Raw genomic sequence first — 17,142 nt, 5'->3', positions numbered from 1 at the left:
TCCTCTCTCTCTCTATCTCTCTCTCTCTCTCTCTCTCTCTCTCTCTCTCTCTCTCTCTCTCTCTCTCTCTCGCTCATTCTCGCTCATTCTCTCTCTCTCTCTCTCTCTCTCCCCCCCTACTCTTACATCAGGTTACTGCTGGTAGTGTCCCAAAGTTTGAACAGCTTTGTTTTTTCCTCTGACACATTGGCCCGGAGCGGAGCGGAGGATAGGAGGAGGAGTGGCTGGGCTGGGCAAGGAGCAGATGACAGAAGAATTGGCCTCGTGGACGAACGAACAGTCTTTAACTGAGAACACTCCTCTAAACTAGACTCTGCTCTTGGCAGGATACCTGTAACCTAAGGGAGGGAGGGAAGGAGGGAGAGAGACAACGGGAGGGAGTGGAGAGTCAGAAAACTGGGTCAAGTGAGAGAAGGTGGTCAAGAGAGATTAGAAGGACAATGTAATAGTATTCCTGTAACAGCTAATACTCCATGAGCAGACTCTGCATGTGTTTTCGTGCGCAGGCCTATGTGTGTTGTGAAAGGAAAGCTGTTTTATCAATCTATCCTTGGCATCAGATGAAAAAGGCGCTGCGTGTTCTGTACAAGTCTACATGGATTCCAGACATCCTTTACGTTTTTATTGTCTTAGCTTTAGTGTTTCTGTGTGTTTCTGTGTGTGTGTGTTCTCTTTGATTTTGGGCTATGTTAATGACAGCTGTTGGTCGTCTGATATAGGGTGATTTCCAATGGGGTGTTTCCATGGGCTGGCAACAGTGAATCACTCACCTTTCTTCTGTCAATTTCCTGTCAAAAGAGCAAATAGTGGAGGGCACTGCGGTTTTGCATGTGTTTGTGCATAGGTTTGTGCGTGCGTGTGGCAGTGTCTGTTCTTGAGCTTGGGTACATGTGTGTGCATCGGTTGTTTGCATTTGCGTGTATATATATATATTTGTACATGGGATCACTTTAGAAATCTGTGTGTGCTACAGATGTAGGATATTCATTTGATCACCCTGTTGCAGGACAAAAGAAGGCTTCTCAAGTTTGCAATTTCCATAATTCACATTTCCTGTTGCTGCAGGATTATTTTCCTGCTTTAGAAGACAGGCTCAAATGAAGATTCTTCTTCTGTACTGTGCTTTGACATTCTCTGTGTGGCTGTGCAGTTTGCTGATTGCCCTCTTTAATTTAGCTGTATGAAGGTGGAGCTGGAGGTGGATATGGTGTGGATGTGGGGGGTCTGAGCCGCTCCTTTCCCCCAGTATGTTCTCCTCCTTTTGGGCACCTCATCCATCATCGGCCCTGGCTTCTGGTTGCCTTCAATTACACTTTAATGGAGGGGATTTCTGCCCCGGCGAGACAGCACTTCATACCTAGCGCACAGGAATTCCCTCTCTTGTTGTGTGTGTGTGCGCATGCATTCGTGTGTACGTGTGAGCAGAAGACCTTTTATAGCCCAAATATAAAATAAAAAAAATTGCCAGTCAACCATTTCATCTGCCTCTTACAGTGTTAGCCACAGGCTGGAGGTTGCATTGTGGGTGAAGTGTGAGTGAATCTTTCTGAATTTCCTACATGCCTGTCAATTAAACAGAAATCTGTGTGCACTGTTGATGGTATGTGTCTCAAAGTTCTGATCATTTGCATGGCCATTTGTGCATTTGGACATATTTCTAATATGCATTGGTAATACTAATGTACTATATTTTCATGTTGCTGCGGTACTGTGTAGTGGGGTTCAGTAGAGTTGTTCATCCTGTCTGAAATGGGAGGTTTTTAGACTGCACGACTAGTCAGGACAACTCGTTTTTCTCAGATTTCCCTCGGGCACACACACACACACACACACACACACACACACACACACACACACACACACACACACACACACACACACACACACACACACACACACACACACACACACACACACACACACACACACACACACACACACACACACACACACACACACACACACACACACACACACACACACACACACACACACACACACACACACACACACACACACACACACACACACACACACACACACACACACACACACACACACACACACACACACACACACACACACACACACACACACACACACACACACACACACACACACACACACACACACACACACAGGGAGATTTCCCCAGGGGTGGCTTGCAATGGCTCCAGAGCCTGTGGTTATTAATCTTTCTCCGAGTGGTGCTGAAAGCAGCCTGTCTGCCCGGATCACTGCCCATCAGGATGAGCGTCTCGCTGGCCTGCTCTGCCATCGCCTGTCTGGTCTGGCCTTAACTAGACAGCCCTGCCTGCCTGCAGTGTAGGGAATGGGGATAACTAGGATCATCAGGACAGCTTTGCAGCCTGTGGAGCCTTCAGAGCACTGTTGCACTGCTACAAATCCTCAGTATAGCTTTACAGTGTGCTTTAGGCATTTTCTACATGGATAGTTCTCACTGTGTGTTTCAATGTGTGGCTGTATGTCATTCTGACTGTATGGCAGCTGGTTATCCCTTAGGTTAAGCTGACAGAATGACTTTCACATACTTTGTGCGTGTGCGTGTACGTGTACGTGTGCGTCTGCGTGTGCGTGTGTGTGTTTCTGCTCCTATCAGGGCCACAGAGTTTGGCCTGGACGAGAGAGGGAGAGGGCAGAGGGAGGTTTGGAAGTTCATCACCCTCCCAGATGGAAAATTAGGTGAACAGGAGAAGGAGAGAGAGAGAGAGTAGAGAGAGAGCGAGAGAGAGAGAGCACTTTCCAGCTTCTTAGATGGATGTGGAAAAAATAAGTGGAGGGAGGGAGAGATGAAGGAAGAAACAGTGGTAGGGAAGAGAAAAGAAAGAGACAGAAGAGAGAGAGAGAGAAAGGGAGAGAAAGAGAATGAGAGAGAGAAAGACAACAACAAAAAAATACACAACGAAAGAGAGAGAGAGAGCTCTCCCAATCTGCCTGCCTCAGTGTGGCCTCAACACCTCCAGCCCATAATCCTGTGAGAAATCCAGCAGGGCTTGATGGGAGGAAATGAAAGAGCGAGGTGACAGAGTTAGCTGGCGCTGAGGCTGCCATATTAGTGTCATTTCACCTGGGGAGGCCTGCTGAGAGTTGCTGTCAATCAAACATAATCCCGTCTCATGAAGGTGCCAGAGCCGGAGGGTGGGTAATGGAAGGTGTACGTGCTTGCTAGCGCACGTGTGTATGTACTCACTTACACACTCAGTGGCCAGTTTATTAGGTACACCCATCTAGCACCGGGTCAGACCCCCCATTTGTCTCCAGAATCAAGGCACCTAACGTGTGCCAGCAAAACATTTCCCACGCTATTCCACCATTGCCACCAGCCTGTACCGCCATGGACTCATGCTGCTTACGCCAAATCCTGACTCTGCCATCAGCATGACGCAGCAGGAACTGGGATTCGCCGGACCAGGCAATGCTTTTCCACTCCTCAATTGTCCAGTGTTGGTGACCGTGTGCCCACAGGAACTGTTTCTTCTTGTTTTTAGCTGATAGGAGTGGAACCCGGTGTGGTCGCTGCAATAGCCCGTCTGTGATAAGGACCGACGAGTTGTGTGTTCTGAGATGTCGTTCTGCGCTGCACTGTTGTACTGTGCCATGACTTGCCTGTTTGTGGCACACCTGTTAGCTTGCACTGTTATTGCCATTCTCCTTTGACCTCTCTCATCAACGAGCTGTTTTCACCCACTGGATTGCCGCTGACTGGATTTTTTTTGTTTGTCGCAACATTCTCGGTAAACCCTGGACACTGTCGTGCGTGAAAAGCCCAGGAGGCTGGGTCGTTTCTGAGATACTGGAACCGACAATCAGACCGCGCTCAAAGTCCCTTAGGTCACTCGTTTTGCCCATTCTAACGTTCAATCAAACAGTAACTGAACGCCTCGATGCTAAGTGACTCGCTGTCTGTAGGAGCGAACGATATATTTGTGAATGAGGTGGTATACCTAATGCAAGGTGTGTCTCCTGTGGGTGGTAAGAGTTGAACATCTCTCTTAGGTGATTTCCCATGTTTCGTCTCCGTTCCCTGTCAGATCAAGATGCCGTCATCACCTGCTGCAGGGCCCTGTGCTTCAGAGAGAGAGGAGCAGCCAGCTGTATATTTAACCACCAGTTGTGGGAATGAGGGAGATCTTTGAACCACATTCCAGAGGGGACCTGCTGCAGATTTCCCACCCCTGTGACTGTGAATATTTAGGAGGGTGGAGCAGTGGCGGTTCTAGACCATTTCAACTGGGGGGGCCAAGCTGGGGCCAGTTGTACTGTTAGAGGGGCCAGTTACATACGTTATTGTTGTCACATCGTTTTCTTCATTGCATCGCAGGCATTAGCAGGCAAAAGACCATGTTCATAATCATCATCGTTGCCACTGTCTAATAACGGATGTAAAAAAAGAACGATAGCAAAAATTAGTTATGTAAAAATGATTTCATACTCCACATTTAGGGGGCCCACAAGGGGGTCCAAAATTGTTGTCACAGGGGCACTGGCCCCCCCCTCCCCCAGAACCACCACTGGGGTGGAGGAGAGTAGGGTTGGGGTTGGTTGAGGGTAGAGGGTGGGGGGAGGGGGGTCGTGACACTAAGCCCCTGTTATGTTTAAAGGTGCTCTAATCCACTCTGTGACCCTCTGTACCTGGTCAGAGGGGTGGTTGACGAGGGTTCAACTCCCACCCCAGAGCCTGAACACATCAAAGGGGATGGGGATCAGATCCCAACCCAGGCTGGCCCTGTCCCCTTGTCTCCTAGCCCCCAGCATGGCCCTGCTAACTGGGGGATTATCCCTGTGGTGGACACTGGGACCAGACTGGGCTCAGGGGCCCATGGCATACTGTAGATGACCCCCAGGATACCCACATCATGGCAGAGAGATTGAGAGATGGAGAGCGTGAGGGACTGGAGAAAGTGGAAGTCTAGAGGGAGCTGAACAGTGAGAGATGAGGAAAGTGAGAGTTCTTATGGGCAGTTACAGCCTTTATAGCTAACTTTGTCAATGGATTGCTCATGAAAACAGAGGGTGAATTGTGGCTCCAGGTTAAAATCTGTGTCAAGGCAGCACACACACTCAGTCACGTCACATTATCGTTAGCACACTGAGCACTCTGTCTGTTTAATCCTTCAACCCTCCCTGGGCGGTAGTGACCTCATCTCGTTTGTTTTCTGTGCCCTGGCTCTGGCCGTAATAAAAACAGACACACATAAACGTCCTGAGTCATTTATGACCAGGCCTTTGGCTTGCCTGTCTGCTTGAATGGCCCAGTGTCAACCAATCAGTGTCCCTCTGTGTCCTGGGCCAATCGGGCGTGGGTGTTGTGATGAGATAATGCGAGGTTACACAGCTGGCGGAATGACTGCGGTCACCACGGTGCTAATGATCCACTTAGTCCAATAAATAGTTTTATGTCGTGCAGAGCTCACGGACATTAGCCACGGCTTAGCTAGCCACTCCTGGCAGCCATATTTGAGAAACTGTCCTCGAGCGGAACTGGTGTCCCCTTCCTTCCGGCCTCTGCCCTCTTTCTCTTCTTCCTCTGCCCTCTCTCTGCCCTCCCTCTACCCCTCTGTGTACTTATGCATGCAAGCCTATATATAAATAGCTGATCACTATTTCAATTATTTGTTTGATGGCCAAATCACCCACAAGCCCTCATTGCCCCCTTGGTCATCCTGCTGGCATTTGCTGTTGTGAATTTCACAGGCGTCTGAACATGGCTATTTGAGGGATGTCATAAGGAAGGACAGTCCAGCTATATGCAAGCTGTACTTATGCCATAAATGTTGTTGTTATTGGAGCTGAGTGACTAAACTCATATTACTTAGCTACCGTCGCCCTTATATTTTGGAATGCACGTTAGAACCCCTTTTCCATCATTCTAAATGTGACAGTAGTATATTTCCGTAGTATATATTCCGCAACAAAGCCTCCTTGTCACGCCCTGGCCATAGAGAGGCTTTTATTCTCTATTTTGGTTAGGCCAGGGTGTGACTAGGGTGGGCATTCTAGTTTCTTTATTTCTATGTTTTCTGTTTCTATGTTTTGGCCGGGTATTGTTCTCAATCAGGGACAGCTGTCTATCGTTGTCTCTGATTGGGAATCATACTTAGGCAGCCTGTTTTTCCACCTTAGTTGTGGGTAGTTGTCTTCGTTTGTTCATGTATGGCCTTACGGAGCTTCACGTAGTAAAACTGACTATCCTACCGATCCTCGACTTCAGCGATGTCATTTACAAAATATCCTCCAACACTCTACTCAGCAAACTGGATGCAGTCTTTCACAGTGCCATCTGTTTTGTCACCAAAGCCCCATATACCACCCACCACTGCGACCTGTATGCTCTAATCGGCTGGCCCTCGCTACATATTCGTCGCCAGACCCACTGGCTCCAGGTCATCTATAAGTATTTGCTAGGTAAAGCTCTGCCTTATCTCAGCTCACTGCTCACGATAACAATATCAACCCGTAGCACGCGCTCCAGCAGGTATATCTCACTGGTCATCCCCAAAGCCAACACCACCTTTGGCCGCCTTTCCTTCCAGTTCTCTGCTGCCAATGACTGGAACGAACTGCAAAAAATCGCTGAAGCTGGAGACTTATATTTCCCTCACTAACTTTAAGCATCAGCTATCCAAGCAGCTAACTGATCACTGCAGCTGTACATAGCCCATCTGTAAATAGCCCATCCAATCTACCTACCTCATCCCCATATTGTTTTTATTTACTTTTCTGTTCTTTTGCACACCAGTATTTCTACTTGCACATCATCATCTGCACATCTATCACTCCAGTGTTAATTTGCTAAATTGTAATTACTTGCTACTATGGCCTATTTACTGCCTTACCTCCTCACGCCATTTGCACACGGTGTATATAGACTTTCTTTTTTTTCCTATTGTGTTATTGACTGTGCGCTTGTTTATTCCATGTGTAACTCTGTGTTGTTGTTTGTGTCGCACTGCTTTGCTTTATCTTGGCCAGGTCGCAGTTGTAAATGAGAACCTGTTCTCAACTAGCCTACCTGGTTAAATAATGGTTAAATAAAGGTTAAATAAAGGTGAAATAATGTGATGTAATCCAACTGATCCTTCTAGCCCGTGACCCTTGGGTCATTTTGGTCAGACTGTATTATAGCTTGTATATTGTGTTTATTTTCGTAGGTATTTATTTTATTCTTATGTCTACTTTTTTTCTTTTCTCGTTTGTATTTATTTTATATGATTTAGTATGACTACGTTGTTGAGGAAGAGCTTTCACTGTACTGTTTACACCGACTGTATCCTGTGCATGTGACCAATAAATTCCGATTTGATTTGATTTGACCTATTTCTAGACGTTATACAAAATCACATGATTACCCATCCACTATCTACAAGAATCCTAGCAGCCTAACCACATAACCAGCCAATCAGGCATCACATGTCAGACTATGGCGCTCGGTCTTCTCATTCAGGGAGGTTGTGTTCCAAACGTGTTACTGTACAGTACTCGTGAGTAAGTGCTGTTGCTGGGAAGGGTAGATGAGCTGTGGTGCTCGGGAACAACACGGCCAGACGAGGTGTTTGTTTTTTATGTCGGGAAGGGACTGACTGACTGGAGGAGTCTTGTTGTGTGTTATATTGCGCACGTGTGACGTGCTGGGAGGATAGGGAGACTTAATTGGTTGTGACAGTAACCTCTACTCAACGCAGTGTCGACGCTCGCAAGACCCAACTGAAAAAACAAGCTGTGTGATTTACAAACAAAGATTCCTTTTCCAACCCAGAACCAGACATTCTTTTAGATTGGATACAGTTAACCAGTAAGATTGAGACAATTGAATACAGAAACAAGGCACTATTGGTCAATTTCACAGCACATACACTCTTAGGAAAAAAAGGGTTCTTCGGCTGTCCCCATAGGAGAACCCTTTTTGGTCCCAAGGAGAGCACTTTTTGGTTTCACATAGAACACTTTTGGGTTCCATGTAGAACCCTCTGTGGAAAGGGTCCTACATGGAACCCAAAAAGGTTCTACGTGGGACCAAAAAGGGTTCTTCAAAGGGTTCTCCTATGGGGACAGCAGAATAACTATTTTAGGTTCTAGATAGGACATTTTCTACCCGATAGGTCAGGACTTTGTCTCTATGTACTATTGTTAGACCAGGGCTGATTTACCATATATAATTTAGGAGGACTGTAGAATGGCTGTAGGATGGGTATATGATGACTATAGGATAACTATAGGATGGCTATATGATGCCTATAGGATGGCTATAGGATGGCTGTAGAATGGCTATAGGATGGCTATAGGATGGCTATAGGATGGCAATAGGATGACTGTAGAATGGCTATAGGATGGCTATAGGATGACTGTAGAATGGCTATAGGATGGCTATAGGATGGCAATAGGATATAGGAGGGCTATATAATGACTACAGGATGGCTATAGGAGGACTATAGAATGGCTATAGGAGGACTAAATGATGGTTATATGATGACTGTAGGAGGACTATAGGATGGTTATAGAATGACTGTAGGAGGACTATAGGGTGGTTATAGAATGGCTATAGAATGGCTATAGGAGGACTAAAGGATGGTTACAGGATGGATATAGGATGACTGTAGAATGGTTATAGGATGGCTATAGGAGGACTATAGAATGGCTATAGGATGGCTATAGGATGACTGTAGAATGGTTATAGGATGACTATAGGAGGACTATAGGATGGCTATAGGATGGCTATAGGATGACTGTAGAATGGTTACAGGATGGCTATAGGAGGACTATAGAATGGCTATAGGATGGCTATAGGAGGACTATAGAATGGCTATAGGATGGCTATAGGATGACTGTAGAATGGTTATAGGATGGCTATAGGAGGACTATAGAATGGCTATAGGATGCCTATAGGATGGTTATAGGATGGCTATAGGAGGACTATAGAATGGATATAGGAGGACTATAGAATGGCTATAGGATGGCTATAGGATGACTGTAGAATGGTTACAGGATGGCTATAGGAGGACTATAGAATGGCTATAGGATGGCTATAGGAGGACTATAGAATGGCTATAGGATGGCTATAGGATGACTGTAGAATGGTTATAGGATGGCTATAGGAGGACTATAGAATGGCTATAGGATGCCTATAGGATGGTTATAGGATGGCTATAGGAGGACTATAGAATGGATATAGGAGGACTATAGAATGGCTATAGGATGGCTATAGGATGACTGTAGAATGGTTATAGGATGGCTATAGGAGGACTATAGAATGGCTATAGGATGACTGTAGAATGGTTATAGGATGGCTATAGGAGGACTATAGGATGGCTATAGGATGGTTACAGGATGGTTTCAGGATGACTGTATTATGGTTATAGGATGGCTATAGGAAGACTATAGAATGGCTATAGTATGGCTATAGGATGGCTATAGGATGACTGTATAATGGTTATAGGAGGACTATAGAATGGCTATAGGATGGCTATAGGATGGTTTCAGGATGACTATAGGATGACTGTAGAATGGTTATAGTATGTCTATAGGATGACTATAGGAGGACTACAGGATGGCTATAGGATGGTTTCAGGATGACTATAGGATGAGTGGTAATAAGATAGGTTTATGATGTAGAGGGCAGAAGGACAACACGACAACAGGAGACCCAAAGTCCCTCTCACCAGGGAGGGGTTGCCATGGCCACAGAGAGGGGTCAGGAGGGTGCCCATCAGGGGGTTCATTGGTCCAGAGACAGAGGGGCAGGACAGGGGCGGGGCGGAGGGGAAGGGGCATCTTGTGCCTGCTCTCTCCCTTTGTCCCTCATACCATCAGTGGGGGCTGCACCTGGCAACCCTCCCTGGCACTCTGCCAGACCCTCCTTCTCACACACACACACACACACACACACACACACACACACACACACACACACACACACACACACACACACACACACACACACACACACACACACACACACACACACACACACACACACACACACTGCCTGGCCCCAGACGGCTCAGGGAGGAGCAGACATATTTCATCAGATGTGCTAGGCATTCTTGAATATACCTGTGTGTGTTTGTGTGTTAGACCTCACATCCTCTACACAACGTATGCACCTAGATACTAGTGGATAGTATACCATATACACGTCTTCAGTAGTAGTAGGAGCCCTACTCACGATACCTGCGTATGACTACTGTAGGTAGTATTCGTCTTCCCTGAGTGTACGGGATGTGCCAATCTACCATGTATGTGTGCAGTGACCTCGATCTAAAATAAGATCTGACTCGTAGACAGACGGTTTGGACCTGGCTTGTGGTCCCTCCTATCTGTCCAGTTAGCTGTGTGTATACGGGCTGCATGTGTTGTGCACCGTGTATGAACCGTGTATGAACGGTGCACATCTTAAGCCCTGGATTGCTAAGATATCAAAAGGAGAACTCCCCTACTGCCTCTCTCTCACTTCTCCCACACTCACCCAACAGCAGCACATTTCCCTGCCCCTTTCCCCTTCCCTCCTCTTAACTCCCACCTTCTCTTCCCTCACCCCCCCCCCCCCCCCCCCCCTCTCTCTCTCACTCTCTCTCTCGCTGCTCTTGAATTAAGTCCATTATTCTCGTCCACCTCTCACTCTGAGTCCCTGTGCTCTGGCTCTGTTCCTCTTCATAGTGAAGTGCATGGTGGAGAGGTATGCTTTTCTGAGTGGACTGCAGTGCTTGCTGCTCCAGCTGACTCTTGGAATACTGGGCCTGGCTTCGTCTCATCTCTTCACCCACCAGCCTCGCCTGCACTGCCTGACTGACTCACTGGATTTCCCCCCGGCTTTTATGCATCTCTCTTTTGCTGTGTCCCCCTGAGGCTGGTACACCTACTGTTTCAGAGAGGACTCTACCGTTACCATTCTGTGGATTCTTCTGAAGGATTTCTTATCCCACCTCTGGGGTTTGTGTGGATTCAATACAGTATATTGGAGAGCGTGTGGGGGTGTGTGTAAATGTGTGTGAAATGGTGTATATAGCGATGTGTGAATGAGTCAATAAGTGTGTATGCGCACTGAGAAACAGAAGGAGGAGCACAGATTAGGGTCCTGGAATAGATAGACGACCTGTTGGAAAGTAGTGTTGAGGAGGTATCCGTGGGACACGTTGTGCTTTGGACCATTACTGGGTCAGGTGGACGCTGAGAGGGAATGCGGTTGCCCTGGATACAGAAAGAGAGGTGAGTTCCTTTGGGGGAATTTAGGGCTTTGGACTTCCTCCACTCAGACAGCTAAAGTCGGCTGCTCTCTGAGTGTGTCCAAACTTTGGCCAAATGTCTGGGATCCAGACACCAATCAGGCACCAGCCGAGAGCCCCTGGCTCCCTGCCTCTCTCCACTCATCCTCCCTACCTCGCTCCGCTCAGCCTCCCTGGCTCTCTCTCCCCTCTCTCCCTCCTGCATTCCTGACTCTAGTTCCCCTCTTTCCCCCCAGCCTCCCTGCCTCTCTCCGTTCAGCCTCCCTGGCTCTCTCTCCCCTCAGGGCGGGTACACAGGAGCAAAAGCCACCAGTCACCGGCCGTCAGGCTCTCTGTGTCACTCTCTCGCCTCCTAAACCTCTTCATGTGAGTGCTGCCTTTTCACTGTGTTCTGTTCCTCTGCTTTTATTTAGTCCTGCGCAGGAGGCTAAGGCTGTTGGCTGTTGGTCGGGGGCCAGCCAAACTCTTTCCCCCAAGAACAATCGGCTCCTTTCTCTCCCTCGCCCCCCCCGCATAGCGCAGGCAGCCGGGCTGAAATACACGGTGCAACAGTAAATGTGTTCTGCTCACACCCTCCCTGCTCCCTTTCCTCTATTGTATTTAGTCACACCTCTCGTTTTGTTGGGCCTCAGGTTAACAGTTGTTCGGATTGATTTGGGATTGGTACCCGTTTGACCTCACTTTTTCATACATCTCTTTCCTGAAGGAGGGACTTTGTCCGTGTCTTTTCTATTTTGGGTGTTTTTGACAGTACAGCACGTCCCTCTTCCCAATGAGTCTCCCTCCCTTTCTACCTCCTCTCTCTCTCTCTCTCTCTCTCTCTCGCGCTCTCTCTCTTTCTGTTTTTAATCCACAGCTCTTGGCAGGGGCTGCTTCATGCGGCTTCGTGGCTATTGAAGCTGAAATGAATACAAGTGTCGGGCGGCTAAAGGCTTTTATGAAGATGCATTGTGGTGTGTGTGGGGAGAGCTCAGAGCTCAGGGCGGATGTGTTGTAGTGCTTCAAGGGGCCGACAATAGTAGCCTTCAACTGATAGGAGCTTAAGGAGACAATGGGACCCGGCCTCTCCTTTATATCTCAGGACAGGAGTTGAAGTACTTTGATTCTGCTCCCCCCCCCCCCCAACCCCACTCTCACTCTGAATGTGCCCGTACACATGCGTGTGTGTGTGTGTTTTACTGCGGACCCTACCCTCCCTTTCAATGATGCCATCTCTGCAGCCTACTCATTAACATCTAAGTTGCCACTCCTTTAAACACATAACACGTAGTCATGGCCGATTTTCTGTGGTGTATCTGTACACAAGCGTGTCAGACCCGTACAGGTCCGTACAGAGAGGTTCCCTGCATAACTTAGACGTAGCTGAGTGTGAGTAGAGTACTCTGTGTGGGAGTCAATGTGGTACATTTGGTCCCTCTCTTTTCGGCTCGGCTCGGCTCTGGGAGCTGGGAGTTGACGAGAGCCCTGCTGTCTTAACAAATCAATATACCCAGAATTCATGCTCTGCTGTGCTGAGACCATACACTGACTCCTGCACTGATATAGGACTGTGAGCTACTGGGACTCCGATGCAGGACATTTGACTGTGATATTGGACTGATGATATAGTACTAAGATATAGTACTGTGATATCGGACTGTGATATCGGACTGTGATATAGCACTGTGATGTAGGACTGTGATGTAGGACTGTGATATAGGACTGTGATATAGGACTGTGATATAGGACTGTGATATAGCACTGTGATGTAGGACTGTGATGTAGGACTGTGATACAGGACTGTGATATAGCACTGAGATATAGGACTGTGATACAGGACTGTGATATATCACTGAGATACAGGCCTGAGAGCTACTGGGACTCAGATACAGGCCTGTGTGTTCATCTGCTCGCCAGTGCTCTGGGACTGTCTCGGACCTTCGTTATAGAGAGGTCTGGGGTGATGTATAAGGGAATGGAAGGCAGGTAGACCCTCCATGGACCTGTATCAACTCTGTCCTCAGAGAGACGAGGGTACGCTCAGAGAATGTGACAGTTTCTAGGATATGTGTCTTAAAAATGTATGACTGCAGCAAAAACAGGCAGCCTGAAGAACAGTGTTTGTTGTGTGTGTGTGTGTGTGTGTGTGCGTGTCTTTGTGTGTCTCTGCGGCCTTGAAGGCTTGCTGAGTAGATAATAGAGAAACATTCAGAATAATATTCCACCTCCCAACACACACACACACACACACACATTGAGTTTCCTCCTCTCTCTCTTTCTCCCTCTGAACCCACCGCCGTACTGCTCATCGATAGAGAGAGGGGAATAGAGAGAGGGGAATAGAGAGAGGGGAATAGAGAGAGGGGAATAGAGAGAGGGGAATAGAGAGAGAGAGAGAGGGGGAGAGAGAGGGAGGGAGAGAGAGGGAGGGAGAGAGAGAGAGAGAGAGAGAGAGAGAGAGAGAGAGAGAGAGAGAGAGAGAGAGAGAGAGAGAGAGAGAGAGAGAGAGAGAGAGAGAGAGAGAGAGAGAGAGAGAGAGAGAGAGAGAGAGAGAGAGAGAGAGAGAGAGAGAGAGAGAGAGAAAAAAATGGAGGGTGACAGGGAAAAAGAATGAGAAGGAGAACGACAGAGAGAGTCATACTCTATTAGTGAAGGTGTGCCAACAGGGAGGTTACTGAGGTCCTGTAATGAAGTAGCCTACAGTATGTTCACTGAAATAAATGCTGTCAGAGGACAAAGAGGTGAAAGATTTTTATTGTGTGTGTGGACATTTTTAACTATTCTTGTGGGGACCAGAAGTCCCAAACGAACCACAATTCGCCCCACAAGGTATATTGCTGTTTCTAGTGGGTTTAGGGTTAAGGATCAGAATTTGTGTTAGAATTACATTAAGGGTTAGGAGCTAGGGTTAGTTTTAGGGTTAAGGTTAGAGTAAGAGTACGGATTAGGGTTAGGGGTTAAGGAAAATAGGATTTTGAATGGGACTGAATTGTGTGTGTGTCCCACAAGGTTAGCTGTACAAGACTGTGTGTGCATGTGTGTGTGCATGTGAGTGTGGAAGTTCATACACTGTAAGCCTGTGAGAATGTGTACTGTACAGTATGTGTGTCACATGCTAGAAGCCTGGTAAGCTACTGTCTATACACACACATATCACATTAAGCACCCAATCACTTTGACCAGCCTGTTCATCTGCAGTGCACTTCATTAGTGCTGGCCGGCAATGAGGTGAAGTCAGTTTGGATAGCAGCGACAGAGAGAAATGAGAAGACAAGATGCCATCCCAGCCAGGGTTTGGCACAGCCACAGAGCGGGCGCTTGTGTTGGAGATTAAACCGGGCATGGCACTGGGCCACCCCACATATCATACCCCACATGTCTTTCAGGGGCCCTCCACCCCTTCCAGCTCCCCCGTCCTCCTCACTCCCTACCCCCATAAAGGTGACAGGGGCTGGGTGTTTGATGGGCCTGGGATGGCGTCCCGTAATGTGAAGCGATTACAGCTGGTCTTTATAGAGGCTTTAACAGGAGTGGTCTTGGTCATCAGCCATTAGCCTCTCTGGCTAAAATTACCTCCTGGTGCTAGAAGGGAAGGGGAGGCAGTGAGCTACGTTGCCCGGCCTGCTTTTTAACAAGTCCCTCTCTACTTGGTTATTTTTAGGTTCCAGTGCCACTGTGAGAAGCTTCTTCAGTCCCGTTGGAGCTGAGAGGTGTGCGGTACGACAGGCGCAGAACGGGGGAACGCCCCACAACGCCCAAAGGCTGACATCTGTTTGGAGAGGAGAGCTAGCCGTCCGTTGCTACGACAACAACCAGACCCATTTCAACCCTAGCCGGCCAGGCTAGTGCCAACCCCAGGACACCATGATGATGGCAGTGACGATGATGACGACGTGGGGCTCCTTGCTCCTCGTGGCCTCCCAGGTCTCATCCAGCGGAATCCCCAAGACCAGCACCTCCTCTTCCTCGTCCTCCTCTTCCTCCCCTCGCATGAAGCTCTCCTACAAAGGTAAGGGAACATCAGCAAGAACTTTGAGAGAGAGAGAGAGAGAGAGAGAGAGAGAGAGAGAGAGAGAGAGAGAGAGAGAGAGAGAGAGAGAGAGAGAGAGAGAGAGAGAGAGAGAGAGAGAGAGAGAGAGAGAGAGAGAGAGAGAGAGAGAGAGAGAGAGAGAGAGAGAGAGAGAGAGAGAGAGAGAGAGAGAGAAGTCTAGCAGGAAAGTAGCTACTGTAGTCTTGCTCATCTCCAGTGACACAGGCCCAGTTTGGAGCATGTGCCATTAAACCATGGGATATCCCCATCTCCACGGTTACAGTGGAACACTCACAGGGTTCCCCAGCCTAGAGAGGAGATTAGGGATAGGCGTGAGTAGAGGATAGGAAAGGAAAGGAAAGGAGGCTTCACTCCTCTAGATCTTATAAGCCCCACTCAGCCCGGCTGAGACAGCTGATTCTAAAGCTGTAACAAAGACCATTCTGACTACTGAAACCACTGACCTGGCCTGACCCTGGCAGTAGAGCCAAATAAAACATTTATATGGACTTGTATAAAACTGTATAACTTTAGGGTAATATTGGGTCTCATTTCTCAACATGAGTGTTGGAAAAGCTGCTTTTATGAAAAACACTTAAATGTCATGGCGTATGAAGTTTTGAGTTGAGACATTTTGTATTGTTTTTAAGGTAATGTGTGTATAACTGGCCGCGGGTGTGTTTCAGAGCTGCAGCAGTTCCACGGTGTGCGCCGGTTCGAGCTGGAGCGTTCGTGCTGTTTCAGCGCCCTGTTGTTGGACGAGGAGAGGGGACGGCTCTTCGTGGGCTCACGCAACTTCCTGCTGTCACTCAGCCTGGATAACATTGCCAAGCAGGAGCACAAGGTCAGTCTGCCTGTCAGTCAATGAAACAATTAACCGTATGCTATGTGAATGTGTTCACACGAGCAATAGTGAATGTCATCATTTTGATATTTTCATGATATTCAACAGAAGTTTTGGCATGAACATTTCTGCGTTGTTTGACATACATACGGATGGTTCCACTATCCAGTGTGTAAAGTATGTGATGCTATGATAACGTTCAGATATCTTTGTTGCGGTAGATGAGGGTATGGATAAGATAGGGCTCTGAGCCACGCTATGTTATGGTGAGTTAGCGGTGATTTAGCACGTCAGAGCTGTGTTGACAGACTGATGGACCTCATCTCACTCTCATCCACTCAGAGCAGAGATTGGGGTCAGGGGTTACCATGGCGATTTGGGGGGTCACACAATCTCTGATAACCTGTCAACACCTCTCTGTACCACACACACACACACACACACACACACACACACACACACACACACACACACACACACACACACACACACACACACACACACACACACACACACACACACACACACACACACACACACTGCTGTCCTCTGATGCCTGATGTTTCCCATTACTTGACAGGAAAAGGTTAGTAACTGATTATTTCCGTAGTGGTCCTCTATAATGTTTTGGATGAGGTAACTAGCCTCAGATTTCCCATCACCTGATAGACTGAATAGGATAACGCACAGACTTTAACACAACCTGTTCATTGACATATGAATCACAGACCCTAACATGCACACACACATGTGTACACAGACATTCAAACACACACACAGACACACACACACACAAACACACAGACACACACACACACATACAGCTGAAGTTGGAAGTTTACATACACCTCAGCCAAATACATTTAAACTCAATTTTTCACAATTCCTGACATTTAATCCTAGTAAAAACTCCCTGTTTTAGGTCAGTTAGGATCACCACTTTATTTTAAGAATGTGAAATGTCGGAATAATAGTAGAGAGAATGATTTATTTCAGCTTTTATTTCTTTCAGCACATTCCCAGTGGGTCAGAAGTTTACGTACCTCAAT

General features: G+C 47.5%; 1 protein-coding gene across 1 annotated transcript in view; it reads left to right on the top strand.

Moving 5' to 3' along the window:
• Positions 1–17,142, top strand: part of LOC120059457 (semaphorin-3B-like) — a 66,738-nt gene that overhangs the window by 32,486 nt on the left and 17,110 nt on the right. Inside the window, exons 2-3 of the mRNA XM_039008514.1 lie at positions 14,881–15,228; positions 15,936–16,093. Of these exons, the coding sequence (XP_038864442.1) occupies positions 15,084–15,228; positions 15,936–16,093 (303 nt within the window). The 5' untranslated portion in view covers positions 14,881–15,083. The remainder of the gene's footprint in view (positions 1–14,880; positions 15,229–15,935; positions 16,094–17,142) is intronic.

This window comes from Salvelinus namaycush, chromosome 14 (genome assembly GCF_016432855.1).
Source record: "Salvelinus namaycush isolate Seneca chromosome 14, SaNama_1.0, whole genome shotgun sequence".
Classification (NCBI taxonomy): domain Eukaryota; kingdom Metazoa; phylum Chordata; class Actinopteri; order Salmoniformes; family Salmonidae; genus Salvelinus; species Salvelinus namaycush.
The sequence above is the reverse complement of the archived record's forward strand: the minus strand, read 5'-3'. Positions and strand labels throughout refer to the sequence as shown.